Source organism: Labeo rohita, chromosome 9, assembly GCF_022985175.1.
Source record: "Labeo rohita strain BAU-BD-2019 chromosome 9, IGBB_LRoh.1.0, whole genome shotgun sequence".
Lineage (NCBI taxonomy): Eukaryota > Metazoa > Chordata > Actinopteri > Cypriniformes > Cyprinidae > Labeo > Labeo rohita.
The window spans coordinates 31,755,791-31,774,606 of record NC_066877.1 but is presented as its reverse complement, the minus strand read 5'-3'; the positions used below and the strand labels follow the sequence as shown (position 1 = coordinate 31,774,606).

At 30.3% G+C, this 18,816-nt stretch overlaps 1 protein-coding gene across 8 annotated transcripts in view; it reads left to right on the top strand.

Moving 5' to 3' along the window:
• The window catches only part of tns1b (tensin 1b), a 312,091-nt gene that overhangs the window by 197,508 nt on the left and 95,767 nt on the right, over nt 1–18,816 (top strand). For all 8 annotated transcript variants that reach the window (XM_051119024.1, XM_051119023.1, XM_051119021.1 and 5 more), the window contains 2 exons: nt 48–86; nt 16,218–16,259. In XM_051119024.1, coding sequence (XP_050974981.1) covers nt 48–86; nt 16,218–16,259 — 81 coding nt within the window. The remainder of the gene's footprint in view (nt 1–47; nt 87–16,217; nt 16,260–18,816) is intronic.

The window sequence follows — 18,816 nt, the reverse complement described above, 5'->3', positions numbered from 1 at the left end:
ATGTTGATTTCAGACCTGACGTGTGGTTTTTTTTCTGTGTGTTGCAGGTATCGTCCTCCTGCGTTCCTGTTGCCAACTATGAACTGGTAAGAACGTCTGTGGTTGTTTTGATGACCTGTTTTTGATCGTTTCTTAGAACCGTCATCGCTCGGAATCTGGACTGTTAATCAGATTGATGATAGAGAGATGTTTGCCTCTTTCGGAGGCCAGAACGTATCATCCCACAAGCGTTAATATTTATAAGAAGGAAATAAAAGCTTGGGGTCTTCGGTTCAGATCTCTCCCAAGACCTAAATAAGCCAGGGGGAATAACAAAGCGTGAGCGATAGCATAGTGAACATTCCTTTTTTGGTTTGAATTGTGTTTTTGGTCTCCAAAAGATCTCTTTCCTCCTCCTCCTCCTCCTCCTCCTCCTCTTTCTCCATCTCCTATGTACGCTTGCCCGCGCAAGGCAAGCTAGAATCCATCAGTACTCTGCCCGCGTTACTGAAAAGTCTCTTGTTGTACATCGTGTCCTCAAAATGGAACGCATATTTATAGCTGTTTTTCGAGGGAAAGTTTGGCTTTCATCAGTTAGACATGGTTTGATTTATTCTCCCTCTCATGCCTTCAATCACTTCCCAGATAAAGTATCAAATGGTAGAGTGAATGTTGTGTGGAAGTCAGTGCAGGTATGCCGGGCCGCTGTCGGACTGAATCTCGCTTCAGGCACTGTAAACACACACTTGAAATCAGATGGCCTGTTTAAAGACTAATGGTCTGAAGTATAAATACTGATGCTCTGAGGACAAGCGTGAAAACTGGGAGGCGAGAGGACAAAAACATGCAATGATTCATGACAGGACTGCAAAAATACAAGTTGATGCACCAAGGAATTACATTCAATCTGTTAATGTTTACTTGTTTGTCTATGTTTTGATTCAACCTTTAATTTAATTTTATTTAATTTTATTTTATTTTATGTAATCTAATTATTTAATTTAATTTAATTTAATTTAATGTTACATTTTATTTTGTAATTATTTTATTTTCTGTAGTTTTTTTTATTTTATTTAAATTATTTTTGACAAAACAAAGTGGTTTCAAGCTAATTTTCCACCTCTTCCATTTTCTAAAAAAATGTTTAATTTAATTTAATTTTATTTAATTTTTGTTGATAAAACAAATTGGTTTTAAGCTGTTTTACCACCTCTTCCATTTTTTTTAATGTTTTATTATTTTAGTTTATTTTTTACTTAATTTAATTTAATTATTTAATTTTATTTTGTAATTATTTTATTTTATGTTGTTTATTTTATTAATAATAAATGTTAACACTAAGTTATTATTGATAAAACAAATTGGTTTCTAAGCTGTTTTTCCACCTCTTCTAATTTCTAAAAAAGGTTGTATTATTTTATTTTATTTTATTTTTTATTTATTATTATTACGTAGTTTAAACAATTATTTAATTTTATTGAATTTTATTTTGTAATTATTTTATTTTATGTTTTTTTTGTTTTGTTTTATTATTCATAAATGTTAACACAATTAATATTAATAAAACAAAGTGGTTTCAAGCTGATTTCCAACCTCAGTTTATTTTTAGTTTTTTATTTTATGTTATTTTATTTTATTTACAAATATCAACGCCATCAGTTATTATATGAGATATTACTGGAAAAAAAAAAATACATTCACAAATTTTTAGCACATTTATTGAATTATCACCACCAAAAAACTGATGGTGTGGACAAAATATTTATATTGTATACAATTAATTATAATTGTTTTGTAAAAAATATAAATATAACCTTTCAAGTTGCATATATTTTCTTCTTTAAATTTATCATTATAATTTATCAATATTTTTGAAATATTATGTTTAGACTTAAAGTATATCATATTTAATCATTTATTTTGATGTTTGATTTATTTTTATGTTAATTAATATAGTTAGCATAAGTGTAAAACAAAATAATTAAAATAATACGATTAATCGGATTAAAATAATATTAATATTTTAATATCTAATCTAAGTGTTGTGTTATGTGAACAGGTTTAGGGCAGGTTGAATTGAAGCAATGTTGTTGTTGTTAACTAAAACTATTAAAAAAAATGTTTTAAAAAATAAATAAAGCTGAAAACATTAAATATAAATATTAGATGGATAAATCTAAAAAGCAAAAATTTAAAATGTAGCCTTGTCAACTAACTGAAATAAGTTTAAGTACTAAAATTACTAAAAAAAAAAAATGAAATAAAAATAAATAATAATTTTTTTTTAAAAATCAAATAAAGTTGTTCATTTTTGTTAAGAATATTCTAGTGATCACCAAGATTAATGTTAAGGGATAGTTCACGCAAAAATGAAAATTACCCCATGATTTACTCATCCTCAGGCCATTCAAGCTGTATATGATTTTCTTCTTTCAGACGAATACAGTCAGAGTTATATTAAAACATTTCCTGGCTCTTCCAAGCTTTATAATGGCAGTGAATGGCTGTTGAGATTTTGAAGTCCAATAAAGTGCATAAATCCATCATAAAAAGTACTCCACGCGTCTCCGGGAGGTTAATAAAATATATCCAACCTAGAACATAGGTGTAAGTGTTTCTGTCCCTTTAAAGTGGAGCTGTCGCTTTAAAATGGAAATGTTGACAGGTAAAATTATTTTGTTGGTATGATCGTGGAGGTCTGTGGCAGCTGAACTTCACTAAGTAGAGCACATAAACAGGGATCTTAAGGACAACAGTGGCTGTATTTATGAAGGAGACTCAGAGCAGTTGTCCAGATAGGAAGTAAAAAAATGAAGAATACACTTATGTAAGGCTTGGACCTACAGCTTGAACACCCCAAACAGGAATATTTAGTGACTTTGTTTACCTAAAGTCTGTGGAGAAAAGCTTTGGTGATTGTACCACTGTCCCTCAGCACTCACATGAAAACACACACACACACACACACACACTGCCTTGAGCAAGGACAAAGTTGCTGAAGTCATTGTTTACAATGACGCAGCTCATTGAAGCCAAAAACAACCCTGTTTAATGGCTTTTCAGTGAATTCAGGAGTATTTCTGTGTTTGGGCTGAATCTTGTAGACCTGTTTTCTCCTCGCTCCATGTTTGGTCAATTCTCCTCTGTTAAATGTGCTGGCTGACTGGTGGTTAGACCTGTGATTTGAAACCCAACAACAAGGATTAAATGCCAGTGTGAATTTACAATTTTGGATGAAAGGTTCACTGCAGGTGATGTTATGATCTTAAAAACATTGTAACACATAGCAAATGTGCCACTCTTATGATTTTATCAATGATTTAGAGGTAACTTATAGAGGTATAGAGGTAACCAGCAAAAATGGCTTATATTCTTTCTCACATTCTCAAAGATTTTATACTTTGATGTTTTACATAGCAAAAAGTGTAACCTTAAGTGACATTATGTGTGTCTGCGAGATGTATTCATGTGAATAATGGTAAAATAATCAAAACAAGCACACACAAGTCACATTTTACCCCAAAATGAAATGAAATAAATAAAAAATGTACAGTTTTGTACTTAATTTGTTTCATTGCAATTACATATATTTACTGCCAAAATTATTACAATGCAAAATTGTAATAAATGTAATAAATATTATGCTTCTCTTAAAGAAAATTAAGAATTTTTAAAATTTGTGACACTGTTTTAATTTCATTTAAACATATTTAATTCCAAAATTATTACAATGCAAAATTATTTTTTTTATTTAAAATTTTATTTTTTTATTTAAAATTGCATTATATATTATGTTATATTATATTATATTATTTGTTGTACTAAATTTATTTTCAATTATTTTGTTTTAATTGCAATTAAACATATTTGTTTCCAACATTATTACAATGCAAAATTATATATATTTATATTTTAAAATTTAAAATTCTATTCTATTCTATTTTATACTATATTATATTATATTATATAAAATATATTATATTATATAAAAATGTTCTGAACTTGTTATTAAAATAATTCTATCTGTATTCATGTGCATATGGCTGCATTTAATGAAATGAGTGCATCTGAGCCACATTGTACCTCAAAATTAAATTGAATAAATAAAAAATGTAAAATATTATGCTTTTCTTAAAGAAAATTAAGACTGAAACGAGCACGTCTGGGTCACATTTTACCCCAAAACATTTGAAAGAAATAAAAAAAAGTGAAACATTATTCTTACATATAATAAAGCCTTTTTTCATTGTATTTTTATGACAGTAAAACAAAATTATAACAAAAATGTTTTACATTTTGGACACAGATGGACCTAAGAGAGAGAGAGAGAGACCAAAATGTTATTAAAATAACGTGCAAAAACATCTTATTTGTATTTTTTTCTTTAGGTTTTGGGTGAAACGTGACCTGGACATGCTTTTGTCAGATTCACCCATGAATTGACCTTACAAAAGTATAAAGATGTGTGTTTTTTGATTTAAGTTCCCTATCCAAAGTGATCTGCTGTGCTGTACTTTTTGATATTACACAAGTATTTGGCCAGATTCATATTACGTGGGCGTTATCTCAATAACATGCTCTCTACATCATTGCTTATATTTTGAAGACAGGCTTCAGGCTTTCTCTCTTTTAGAGCTGTCTGTCGTCCTCTAGAGCCATCTGGCCTGCGTCTGTTTCACCACAATGCGATATTGGCCATAATTGGCCATGAGAGGGTGAAACGCATGCCGGGCCTCGGATGACATTAAGCAGACCAGCGTTACTCCGCTCTTTCCAGGTCTTTCTGTGTTTACGCTCCGTGCCCAGGCCCCTAAAGTCTTTCTGCTTCGCATCCGCTCTCGTTTTCTCAGCGCATCTGATGCATTATGCAATATGTGAAATGTAGAAGTCTGTTTTGAGATGTCGTTCCCCTGTTGTGAGCGTTAACCCGGGGTTAGAAGGCTTGCTTTGGGACGTTTCTGTTCGCAGGTTCTCACAGCTCGGAATTCTTTAGCTGAATACCATCTTCGGAATTCTTTCCGTAGAATTCTCGTGGGATGAAAGGCAGGCATGGACCCTCCATTAACGTAATGTAAACGCAGAGTGCCACTGAAATGCACAACATCTTGTCTGTTTACATTTTTTTTTTCATCCCTGCTTTATTGTGCTGAAAAGATGAGGTAGCCATTAAAACTCTGAGAGAAAGGCTGTCGCCGATGTCAGGTTTGGTGCGTGTTCCTCTGAGTCTGATACACCGGAGACCCGGCCAACTTTCCACCCTAGTTGTCGATGTTCATATGAAGAGCCTTTTATTTATCAAAGGTTGATGTTGTTTCAGCCATGCCTGGACATTAACCAAACACGTTTAAATCACACTGTAATTGGCTCTGAGGTGCTGGAGACAGGAATGAAACAACATGTCCTTTTTAGGTGCTCTGTGTGCCGTGTTTCGACAGAGATCTTCAGATCTCTGCAAGCCGAACAGCTGCCTTTCTACAGTTTGTGAACCAAAACAAAGTTATTTGATAATCCCATATGATGAGGGGTGAATTCGTGGTCTTTTGATGACCTATCCAGGCCTTCAAGCATCTAAAAAAAAATGAGCGGTCAACCATTTGAAAGGGCTCAAACCAGGCATTTATACTTAATTATTATTATTTTTTTTTTATTTTCTTTTTTTTTTTTTTTTTTTTAAGAACTAAAGTATAAAATTTTTAATGTATAAAATGTTACATTGCAAATCTTTATATATATATATATATATGTGTGTGTGTGTGTATATATATATATATATGTATATGTATATGTATATGTATATATACAATATTACATTTTATAGTATATAAAAAATGTAATATATATAATAACATTTATATTGTAATTCTTTATATATAAATGGAGAATTATTTTAAAAGATTTGAAGTATGTAATTTTATTTTTTTATATATTAAACAGTTAATATTTAATTATTATTATTATTATTTTAAAAGAAATAAACTGTATAGTTTATATATTTTATAAATATAAATATTTTATATATTTTATTATTTGATTTTATATTTCACTATATATATAAACATGTTATATATATAATGTTATAAATAAATTATTTTAAAAGAATTAAAGTATATAATTTCATATAATTTATATAATTTAATAGTTAAGTTATTTTAAAAGAATTAAATCATGTTTATCTTCTCTGTGACCGTAACATACTAAACTGACTTTTGACTTTTTTGCATGTCAGTCCTTCAGGAACAGTCTCATTGTAAAGTTGCATCACATTGCGACAGTCTCATGTAACAGTAGGTGCTGAAATTATGTTGAAACTGCAGAGCCGTAGGTGCTAGTGCTACACACAAGTGTTGTCTCATAGCAAAATTTTGACTCCGATACGATACCTAACTAAAATATCACGATACTACTACTGAACCGATACTACAACAAAAACACAGAATGAGTGGTAAAGTAAATGAATGATAGATGACTCAGATGGAGGTTATAGTTTTTTTCTATTATCTATTTTAATTTTTTTTTAAAAAAAGCATTTCATTCCTCTTTAAAAAAAATAATAAAATAACAAACTAAAAGACAAATACAATAAAACAAATACACAAATGAAATAAATAGGGCCCTATGAAATTTGTTTTACTCCCAAATTCTGTTTTATTTAAATATTAATCAAAAAACATGTCTAGTTAAATATGTAATTAAGTGCAACACTGCTGCACACAGCCAGGTTTTGACAGACTTAACCTTATTTTATTTTTTCATTAGTTGTGTTACACCTCTTAAATCGATAGTCCACCCAATAATTTAAATTTTGTTGTTTTATATTCATCCTAATGTCGTTCTAAACATCTTCCTTTGTGCTTTTGTAAAAGAAAGTCATACAGGTTTAGAATGACAGGAGGCTGAGTACATAATGGCAATGAGTTTTTATTTATAAGCGAACTATCCCTTTAAGTGTCTGAATACTCAGTAGGCGTCTTTGATGTGATAATGCAGTCATGTTCAAATACATTCATCTGCCTGGCTTTAGAAACTTCCATATGTAATGAGCATTTTTTGTATGTATTTAGTAGTTCACAGTACTGTTGATAGGCACATGCACTTCTTGTAGCCATCAATAGGGGGCAGCAGACAAAATGGAGTATGTACATGCACCTCGAGCTTCGAACACCTCCTCTTTGTGGTTTCCCTTTGTTTCTATAGCCCTGCGCTGTTTTTGAGGACAGATCTGATCTGTGTGGTCGCTGTTCTGTAAGCAGTTGAACTAAGATCAGTGACTAAATGTCTAAGCACTCTGAACATAGAGCAGGCAATTTTTCCCATCATTAGTCGGACAAGCACATGGTACATTTGACAAAATGCCTTTTTTAACTGTGCGGTTTTAGGAATTTTCATTGGGATATAAATCTGTGGCCCACAGAAATGCACATGAAAGCTTTTAAAAATGCCTTTTATACCTGTTGCATGCAAATTATGGTCGAAGGAGTGATTTAGGACAAATAGCGGCTGATCATCTGTATTCCAGAGGGAAAATAAAGGCACAAGCTGAGCTGCTCGCAGTGAAACGTAAAACTATAACTTAACCCACATGAAGCCGAAACAGGACACAGGGAGCCTTGTTCTAAATGCAGAGTAACTGCAGCAAAACAAAAGCTGAGTATTTCGGGATCTCGGAGGAGAGGCTGGGATACCACATAGGGAGGGAAGGAACCAGACTCACTCAATCAACGTGGACACACCCCAAACTCCACTGGGCTCCTAACAAACTGACGTGAATCCCCAGTTCGGTCTGTCCTACGTCCGTCTGTTGATCTGCTTACTATGGCTACAGCATTTCACAAACACTTTTGCCGCTTTCCCTTCAGTGCCAGATGTGGGATATCCCTGGCTTCTGACCGTAAAGGTGACGTGTAGCCTGTTGGAAAATCCTGTTTTGGAACATGGTAGATGTTTTTTAGTTGGACAGTAACTGGTAAACCATCTTGAACCAGCAACAAAACAATTACCAGCTGGTCATGCCAGGTTATTTTGGTCAAAATAGTTGTCAAACGTGGTCAAAAAGGTTTTTGGAGCATGTTAGGTAGTCAACTATCTAGCAACCATCTTAGTATAAAAATAAAAATATAAAAAATTGCAGGCAAGTTACAAAGTTTTATAATATACCATCACTCCTAAAAATAAAGGTGCTTCACCACGATGCCATAGAACCTTTTTTGTTTAAATGGTTCCATAAAGAACTTTTAACATCTGAAGAATCTTTCTGCTTCACAAAAAGTTCTTTGGGGCAAAAGAAGGTTCTTGAGATTATAAAAAGGTAAGAGAGAGATGGTTCTTTAAAGAACCTTTGACTGAATGGTTCTTTGTGGAACCAAAAATGGTTCTTCTATGGCATCACTGTGAAGATCCTTTTCAAGCACCTTTATTTTTAAGAGTGTAGGTCTAAAACTAAAATTATTTTATTTTATTATTTTATTAAACTAAGTCTTGGTTCCATAATAAAATGACTTTTTATCTTACAATTCTGACTTTTTTCTCAGTTGCAAGATATAAATGCAAAATTGTGAAATACAAATGCAGAACTGTGAGATATTAACTTGCAATTCTGAGAAAAAATGTAAGAAATATCAGGAAAGTAAACTTACAGTTATTTTTTTACTAAAAAAACAAAAACAAACAAACAAAAAAAAACAAGAACAGGAACTGGACACAGAAACTGGTAAACCATCTTAAACAAGCAACAAACCAGCTACTAGCTGCTAATACTGGGTTATTTTGGTCAAAATGGTGGTTAAATATGGTCAAAAAGGTTTAGGTAGTCAACTACCAACTACCAACCATCGTACACTCTAAAAACTGCTGGGTTAAAAACAACCTAGCGCCTGGTAAAATAAGGACATACCCAGAGATTGGGTTGTTTTGACCCGGCGGTTGGGTTAAATGTTTAACCCAACCTTCTGGGTAGTAACCTAACCGCTGGGTCAAAACAACCCAGTCGCTGGGTATGTCCATATTTTACCCAGCGCTAGGTTGTATTTAACCCAGCAGTTTTTAGAGTGTAGTATTACTATTTTAGGGCTGCCAAAGTAGTATATTTTAAAAAATATGAAACATTTCATGTTTGATGCAGACAAGTTGCAAAATGTAAAATTTTATTTTAATTTTATTTTTTATTTTACTTCCAAAAAAGAAAATTTAAAGTTTGTTTTTAAGAGCCTTCTTTTGATAGGTAAGTGACACAATTTGCAACTATTTAATTTAATTTAATTTAATTTGTAAACTAAAGCTTGGTTCCATAAAATGCAACTTTTTATTTCAAAATCTGAGATATAAATGCAGAATTTAGAAATACAAATGCAGAACTGAGATATTAGAAATATTTAAAAGTCTTAAAAAAAAGAATTCTAAGAAAAAGTCAGAATTACAATAAAAAAAAATGAAGAAATGTGAGAGAAAAAGTTCTAATCATTACCTTTTGTTATTTTTTAATTCCATGGTGGAAATGGGCTTCCATAAGTTTTAGTCTTTCCCAGTTTTGATCTAATTTGTGTTTAGTTTTTGTTAATGATAACACTGCTGAATAAGAATAAGAGATGTTTGAAAGTCAAACAGGCCATCTTGCAAGAAACCAGCTAACATGCTCTAAAACAAATGTACCAGTCTCTGGTTTTTCCAGGAGGTTTGCAGGTTTTTGATTGTCAAAAAAACAAATCGCTTATAAAACTAAATTGGAGAGTGTAGGCGATGCTGTGTAATACTATCATTTGTTCTGCAGATGTACATTTTTGAATAGATTTGCAGAGCAGATCAGAAACGGATTTCATGATGATGCAAAAAACTAGACTTATGAATTTATTTTATTTGCCTAAACCTAAAAGTAAATGTTTAATACTATGTAGATCTTTGTAAGTGCCACCGTTTTTGCATGCATCAGCATCTGAATTGTGGGTTTCCACATTTCCAAATTGAAAGTGCAGCCTTTCCCAGCTGGACTCAGCATGGCATCACTGCAATTTTACAAAGTGAACTCACAATCTCTTATGATGATATAGAATCAGTGCAGCAGATGACGTTCGCTTTGGAAATGTTGACCAGCCTGTGTAGATGTAGATTTAGATTTAGCATAGAAATATTAATTATAATGATAATAGTGCATTCATGGTTTCAACATAAGTACCGTCTGGGTTTATTTTAGCTACATGTCATTTTAAAGGAGGCTCTGTTCACTCAATTTGTGCCTTCCTGCTAGGAAACTCCCTGTGCCTTTTTCTTCCTGCAGTATTTACTTAAGTGGGCTATAATTTGCGTTCTGTGAATCGGTTCAGGCGAGTGGTATGGTCATATGATGCACCGTGTCAGTCTGGACCAAATCAAGTCAGTCACACATGAGATTCTCTTTCTCTTTGATCAGGTTGAGCATCCGTCAGTGCACAGATCTACTCCTGTAATCCTGTCAGGCGGCCCTTGTTAGTCCTGCTCACTAAAACACACCTCATTATTCTGTGACTGTGGCTCATACTTGGGGCTGGGAATTTCTCAAAACCTCAGACCTTAAGTGTTCAAACTTTTTCACACAGGAATTAGAATTGGCCACACCCAGAGGAAGTTTGTTTTACTGTATTTTATTTTAATTTATTTTAATTCAGTTTAATTTTATTTTATCAAATTTCATTTAATTATCTTATTTTATATTTTTATTTAATTTAATTTTGTTTTATCTGAGTTTATTTTATCTCATCTAATTTTATTTTATTTTATTTTATTTTATTTTATCTTATTTGTATTTTATCTAATTTTATTACATCTAATATGATTTTATTTTATCTCATTTTATTTCATTTTATCTCTTTAATTTATTTTATCTTAACTTATTTTATTTAAAATAAATGTAATTTAAATGTAATTTACATTTATTTCATCTTATCTAATTTTATTTTTTATTTTATCTCATTTAATTACATATAATTTCATTTTATTTGATTTCATTTTTATTAGATTTTATATTTAATTTATTATTTATTTGATCTCATTTAAATTTGTTTGCTCTTATTTTATTTTAATTTAATTTAATTTAATTGTATCTTATCATTTTTTAATTTAATTTAATTTTATTTTATTTTGTCTATTTCATTTTGTTTTATTTTATCTTATTTTTTATTTGATCTAATTTTATTTTCTTTATTTTATCTGATTTTATTTGATTTTATTTTATTAACTTCCAAAGAAGAAAATTTAAAGACAATATTCAAACTTTGTTTTTAAGAGCCTTCTTTTGCTAGGTAAATGACAAAAATTGCAATTATGATGTATTTTATTTGTAGTAATTTTTCCTTAAAGTCAAATTCGCATTTCACTTCTGCTACCTTGTTACCTGAATGCATATTCAAAAATGTAATAATAATATATTTATGTAATTAATTCATTAATTCATTCATTCATGTTCTGAGCATTTATTTATTTGTTTATTTACTTATTCGCTTGCCCAAAGTTAAACACTGAAATTGCTTCCTGTAGAAAGGAAAAAAGTTTTCCCCTGCTTAGTTGCAGGATGAGATCCAAATCAAAGAGTGGATTGCAAGAGCCACCCAGACAATGGTTGTGAAACAGCAGAATGAAACTGACCTCACCCGACGCACTCTGTACAGGATCACTGTCCACTAAGCTCCAGCTCCATAAGCTATGACTGCTGGAGATGAAAAAGATCAGTTCTTGTTAACATTTTAAGAAGCAGTCTAAACCACATAAGCCTTAAGGAAGTCTTGCTGAGTGTGTAAGACCAGAGCACTGACTTTACTTTGGCAATAGTAGCCTGATGATTAAGAATCTTTGCCGCTGATGTACAAAAATTGCAGCTTTTGTCCAAGTGATTGTGGTGACTCAAGATTTGGTGGGTTGCTCAATGCAAAATATTGCTCTTCATCGTTACTATGGTGCAATACTCTAAACCAAATCCTGGGAAACTGTCTCTGCAGTCAATACTGTAGTCATACTGTAAACCACAGTCATTATAGTGTTGCATTTTTTACATGAGGTTTTGCCATTATTTTATTTTCGGTTGTTTACATTTAATATAGTTTTCAATGGTGGGTTTGCATTTTTTCTAGTTTCAGTTTATTTACTTTTATTTTAGTTTTACTATTTTAGGACTGCCAGAGGTAATGCACAAGTAGTAGGTGTATAATGTATTGCTATCTAGTGGTAAGGCATTGCGTAGTGAGTTTCAAAGTTTACCACGTATCTAAAATTAAAGTTAATGTGTGGTAAGTTTAATTAATTTAATTTTAATTTTAATTTAATTTTTTTTTATTTTTTTAATAATTATTTTTTTATTGCTTAGTTTCAGTTACATTTTAATTTTGTTTTATTTTGTTAAATATATTTTTATTTTATTTTATTTTTGTTTAGTTTCAGTTTTCAGTTAGTTTTTATTTAGTTTTATTTTTTTAGTTATTTAAATTTTTTATTTTATTTTATGTTATTTTTTTTCATTTTACTATTTAGTTTCAGTTCAGTTTTTTATTCTATAATTTTTTTAAATATATTTTTGTTTTATTTTATTGTTATTGTTTAGTTTCAGTTATGTTAGTTTTGTTTTAATTATTTTTTTAAATATATTTTCATTTTTTATTTTATTTTAGTTTATATATATATATATACACACATATATATATTGTTTAGTTTCAGTTTCATTTTTTGTTTTATTTTTTTTTAAAATGTTTTTTATTGTTTAGTTTCAGTTGTTAGTTTTTACTTTGTTTTATATTTTAAATTATATTTTTATTTTATTTTATTTTTTATTATTTAGCTTCAGATGTTTTTATTTTGTTTTATTATTTTTTAAATTGTATTTTTATTATATTATTATTATTTTTTGTTTCAGCTATATTACTTTCTATTTTTTTTTTTTTTTTTTTTTTTAAATAAATTTTCATTTTATTTTTTTGTTATATTTTATTGTTTAGTCTCAGTTATGTTAGTTTTTGTTTATTTATTTTTTGGTTAACAATGTTTTTTATTTAGGTTTCTGTTAACGAAAACACTGCTGAATTGGAATAGGTCTAAAAGGTCAAGTCTAAAAGTAGTTTTTTCCTAGTCAGAATTACAGGTGTCTTTGATGCAATGCAAAGTTCACTCGAATGTACCTTTACATGATCGCAGTTTCAGATCTTTTCCTTTTACTTCCACTTCTAATTCTGAAAAACATTCAAGGATCAAAGAAAGATGGAAGTAAACACCAAAAGATCTAGAAAGCTGTGGAGGAGAAGAATTTACAAAATACTAAGCGCCATTGAAGCAAGATGAGAGAGAGTGTCAGATTTTGCAAAATGTGTTAAGGTTTAACATTTGGACCAGCAGAGAAGAAAAAGACTCCCAGCGGCCCTATTATCATGCGTCTGATCGGCACACGGTTCTCAGCCGACCCGATCATTTCATTCAAATCCCAGCACACTCCCAGACGAGGCTGAAACTAGATGTTGTTGTTGCTGTGGAGTTTATCCATGAAATTGTTGTACCTGTGAATTTGCATGCTGGCTTGGATTGTGTGTTGTTAACTTCTTCTGAAATCTCTGCTTTCCCTCAGATGTGGTTGTAAAAACTGCTGTATGGGACTTTTTGGCAAAGGAGACAGATAACAGAGATAGCTGACTTGGATGACGACCTTTCTGCTGTGTGTTGTTCCGCCAGCGGTTGTACTGTGTCTAATGGACTGACGTCTTTTTGTGACCGGCGAGAACCCTAATGGGTTTGGTGGTGTTCATGCTAGATGGACATAACGAGGCTCTCAGAAAGCTGATGTTGCCAAGCGTTCTCGCTCGGTGTCGGCGGAGCGGATGCGCTCTAGTTAGCGGTTGAGCCTCAGCTCTGGGAGGCCGTTTTGGGGGCTGCAGTAGTGCAAACTCTACAGCTGGGGTATCATTTCCCTCCAGCTTTATTACTCTTGGAAGACAGACTTCGCGAGGTTTTTTTTTTTTTTTCAGGAATTGAGACAGACATGTAGGGTCTCTTGTGGATCGCAGAGATTTGATGATTCACATTACATCATTGACCACTCAGACCTCAAAAGCTTGAGGTTTCGCCTTTCAGCGGAGGCTGTTTTGAATCTCCTTTAGGTCTTGAACAATTCCCAGGATGCCGGTCACAGCTTCTTAAGGCATTATATCACAAAACGCAGAAATAATAATAATGTTGTTGTTGTTGTTTTTTCTCAAATAGTTGCTTTTATATACACTGCTAGTCCGAAGTTTGGAATAATTACAATTTTTAAATGTTTTTTTGATTCAGAATTTGAAAAAATGTAATGTATATGCTTTTCATTTTTTTAAATGTATATTCTTTATTTTTATTTTTATTTATATATTTATGTTATATATGTTTCTACAATTATTGTTAATTTAACATATTTAAATGTATATTTTTAATAGTATTTTTTATATTTTATATATATATATATATATATATATATATAGATAGATAGATAGATAGATAGATAGATAGATAGATAATTTTACTTTTAATTACAATTTAAGTTATATATATATATTTGTTTAGTAATATATAATGTATTTCAAATAAAAATATGTGATATAGTATAATAATAACAATAATAATAATAATAATATAGAATTTTGTGTATTTGTTTAAAATTTATTTTTTATATTTATATTTAAATTTATATTCTAGAGTATTTTAATGTTATTTTTGTTTATATATATATATATATATATATATATATATATATATATATATATGTTTGTGTGTGTGTGTATATTATAAGTTTTCAATATGTAAAATGTTTGAAATAAAATATTATAATATAATATAATACATAAAGTTTGATTTTAATTACAGTTGAAATTATATATACATTTTAGTTTTTAATATGTAAAATGTTTGAAATAAAATATTTATGTAATGTAATGTAACATAATATAATATATTTTTATATATGTTTTTGTGTTTTTAAATAAAAGTACAATTAGTAATTTAAAATGTATATTTAACATTTTCTATTAATTTTAATTATAATTTAAATGTATTGTAAATGTTAGTTTTTAATATATAAAATATTATTAACATTATATAAAAATTATATATATAATATATAAACTCATATATATAAATTATTCATGTATATTATTTATGTCTTATATATAATACACTTTTGTAAACGTATTATGTTAGTATAAATTTATACTTATTTTACATACACATCAAATATGTAGTAGTAAAATAATAATATATCTAACATTTTACAACTGTATTTGTATCAAAGTGCATAAAGCAAGGTTTCATCCACAAATGTTTTCTTCTTCAGTCATCTTTTTTAAGATTTTCTCTGGTTTTCAAATGATTCCCTGGATGCCATTCACATCTTTTATATGCATTATATCTCCTGACTTCTTCAACCTTGCCATCGAGTTCAGCGGTAGTTGAAAGAACCGCAGTGTTGCCTGATACTGGAAAAGTGAAGCGGGAAATGGCATCAAAATCAAATCTCAGCGCTGTCTTGCCATGTCTTGCCGTCTCCACATGGTGATTTCTTGTGTTCTTGTGCCATCTCGGACTTACATGGGTATTCTGAATCTAGCCAGACTCAAGCTGGCCAATGACATCATGGATTCCTGGGGGCCAGAAGCCTCATAAATAAATGCCTTTCTCTGGCTCGGAGTTGACGGGGGAATAAACTGTGCTGCGGATCCTGCGCTAAACTTCTGTATATGGTGCTTCTCGGCTACAGGCAGATGCACAGTAACGCTGGAGCTATGCGCTCTTGTCTAAATATTTACCCAGGCTGTTTAGTGATGCACCTACGCACTGGACCCAGCCCATGTCTTCTCCTGCACTGTTTGATGCTGGTTGATCAGTGGATGACAGGATTACATAACTGAAGTGCATTTACATTCATGCATTTGACAGATTATTGTATCCATAGATCAGTTCATGCATTTCCTGGGAAGTGAACCGTTTATTTGTATTAATATATCATTTCTTCAAAATGATTAGTATTACAATGATTTTTAATGCACTTTTTGGCTCTTAAGATTATTTTAAGACTGCACCATTAGATTAGTAAATGTTTTTTCTCTGCATTTCAATGAGTTTTGAGTCTGGAAAACAAAGTTTCAGTTGTCCTACAGACATATAATGGGGAGGGGTGTAAAGAGAGCAGTTTTCCTGTAGCTTTTACAGTCATTTATGCTTGTCAGTGTCTTAAATATTTTCTTTCTTGTCTGTTTCTTTCACTTCAGGCCCCAAGCAATGACCTCCCACTGAAACATATAGAGACAACAGTGAGTATTTAAAACCATCCTTCTTTTAAGAAATTCTACAATCTTATTGGCATGTACATGCATGTTTTATTAACATCAGTATGGCCATTAGCACATTTTAAATAAATGCACGTCTTTTATTTTTATTTCTTAATTTAAATGTATATATAAATTTATATATTATACATATTAAATATAAAATATAATTTTTATTATATATATATATATATATATTAATTTAGTATATTTTGTTATATATTTTTTTATTTTAATTCATATCTCTATTTCAGAATTGTTTAAATTGATATATATAATTTATTTTATTGTATATAGAAATTTATTTTATAATAAAATAGTAATGAAAAAAAAATATTGTTAGTTTTAATATAAAACATATTTTATTTGTATTTATGTAGTTTATTATTTTATATTTGTAAATAAAAATAACAATACACGTTATATAATCTTTAATTTAAAATAATATTTTTTATTTTTTTATTTATATGTATATTTCATAATTCTTTAAATAAATATTATTTGTAATGTATTTTTTTTTTATTTTGTTATGAAATAGTAATACAAAATAAAATACATTTATTATGTTAGTTTTCATATAAATTATAGTTTATTTGTATGTTGTTTTTTATTTTTTATTTTTTAAAACAAAAATAACCACACACACACACATGTAATATTATAATAAAATATGTATTTAGTAATAGTTTTTAAAAATAAAAATACATTTGTTTATTTTTCATTTCTATTTCATAATTGTTATTTATATATATTTATTTTATAATAAAATAGTATTACAATATAAATACATTTATTATGTTAATTTTGATATAAATACATATTTTAGTTGTATTTATATACTTTTTTTTTTCTTCTTTTTTTTTTTTTTTTTTTTTTTTTTTTTTTACATTTTATCCACTATTATTTTTTAGTCACCATCTTAAAAGCGAACATTGACAAGCTTGTTGGGTCAGTGTGAACATGAATGTTATGTTTCCAACATTCTGAGTACAAGAGCCAAATGTAGACTGTTTGAAGTGTTGGCGTTTGTTGGGTCAGTGTGAACACAGTGTAAAGTCATTACTGACATTGCTGCAGAAATAACGGCTTTAAGATGTAAATATTTAGGTCTTTAGCGAGCACTGTTGCTATGCAGCTTCTGTAGTCTAAACTTCACCAGTCTAAACCTCACGGAGTGCTGAAGCTCAAATTATTGGTTGGATTAGCTAAACACAGCCTCACTGGGGCTAGAATGACCGCCCAGTGAACATGCTTTAAAGGGACAGTACGCTTAAAAACGGAATTCAGTCATTATTTACTCAAGTTGTTTCAAACCTGTATGAGTTACTTTCTTCTGTTGAGCACAAAAGAAGGATATGGAAATATCTATGGGAAAAAATACTATGAAAGTCAGCAACTCTTTTCTTCAAAATATGTTCTTTTGTGTTCAGCACAAGAAAGGTTTGCAACAACATGAGGGTGAGTAAATGATGACAGAATGTTGGTTTTTGGGTGAACCGTCCCTTTAAATGATTAGCAGAGGATGTCGTAGCTCAAGCATGTGTGTTCACTTGTGCTGTCACCCCCGCCCACCCCCCACCCCTCCAAAGCCCCGTCGTCCACCCCGTTCCTCATCCCCCTCATGCCTGGGTGAAGAACACTCTCACCAGACGCAGCTGTGGATGACTAACTGCCTTGATCCAAATAAAATTCAGACTTTCGTTTGGAGCCGTCCATATGAGCACGAGTATGTTCAGAGATTTAGGGACAGAGAAACAGACTCGTATAATCCCCCTGAAACATCATTAGATCTTTTTATTGATACAATATTGAGCTGGAGCGTAGCCGAAGGAAATGCCATAAAATGCAAAGCCCCGCATGTACCCAGGGGTGTATGAACCATCTGAGAAGTGGGGAGACATTAGAAACCATAATCAACTGGGTGATTTACCATAAACTGAGTAATCCAACAGTTAGCTGTTTTGCTGGTAAGTCTGTGTCACTTACCATGTTTGTTCATTTAACAACCAGTTGGTAAAGGGGTTCAATTTTTTTTTTTTTCTTGAAATCCTTGTTGCCCATGACTGGTTACAGATGATTTTTTTCACCTCAGCCAAGCCAGGGTTACTATCGTTAACTAAAACAAAAACAATTAAATACATTTTATTTGCCAAAACAACATTTGTCATTGTTATTTAGTTTTAGTATTAAAATAACTAAAAGTAAAACTAAAAATTAATTATAACTATATATAAAAAAATAAAAACAACAAAGCATGCAAAATTACTCAAACTTCAACTAAGCTTAAAACAGAAACAGAAAAAACAAAAAAAAAACAAAAAAAAACTACATAGTATGACAGTGATACTAAAATAACACTGGGCCAAACAAAATAAATACATACAGTATGTAAATTTCAATTTCATTTTTTTTTTAATTTATAATACTTATCATTTATGATTCATGATTACATATTAGTGCTGTTCAAACAATTAATAATGAATATAAAAGTTTGATTAATTACGAAAATAAAAGTATTTGTTTATATAATATATGTGTGTGT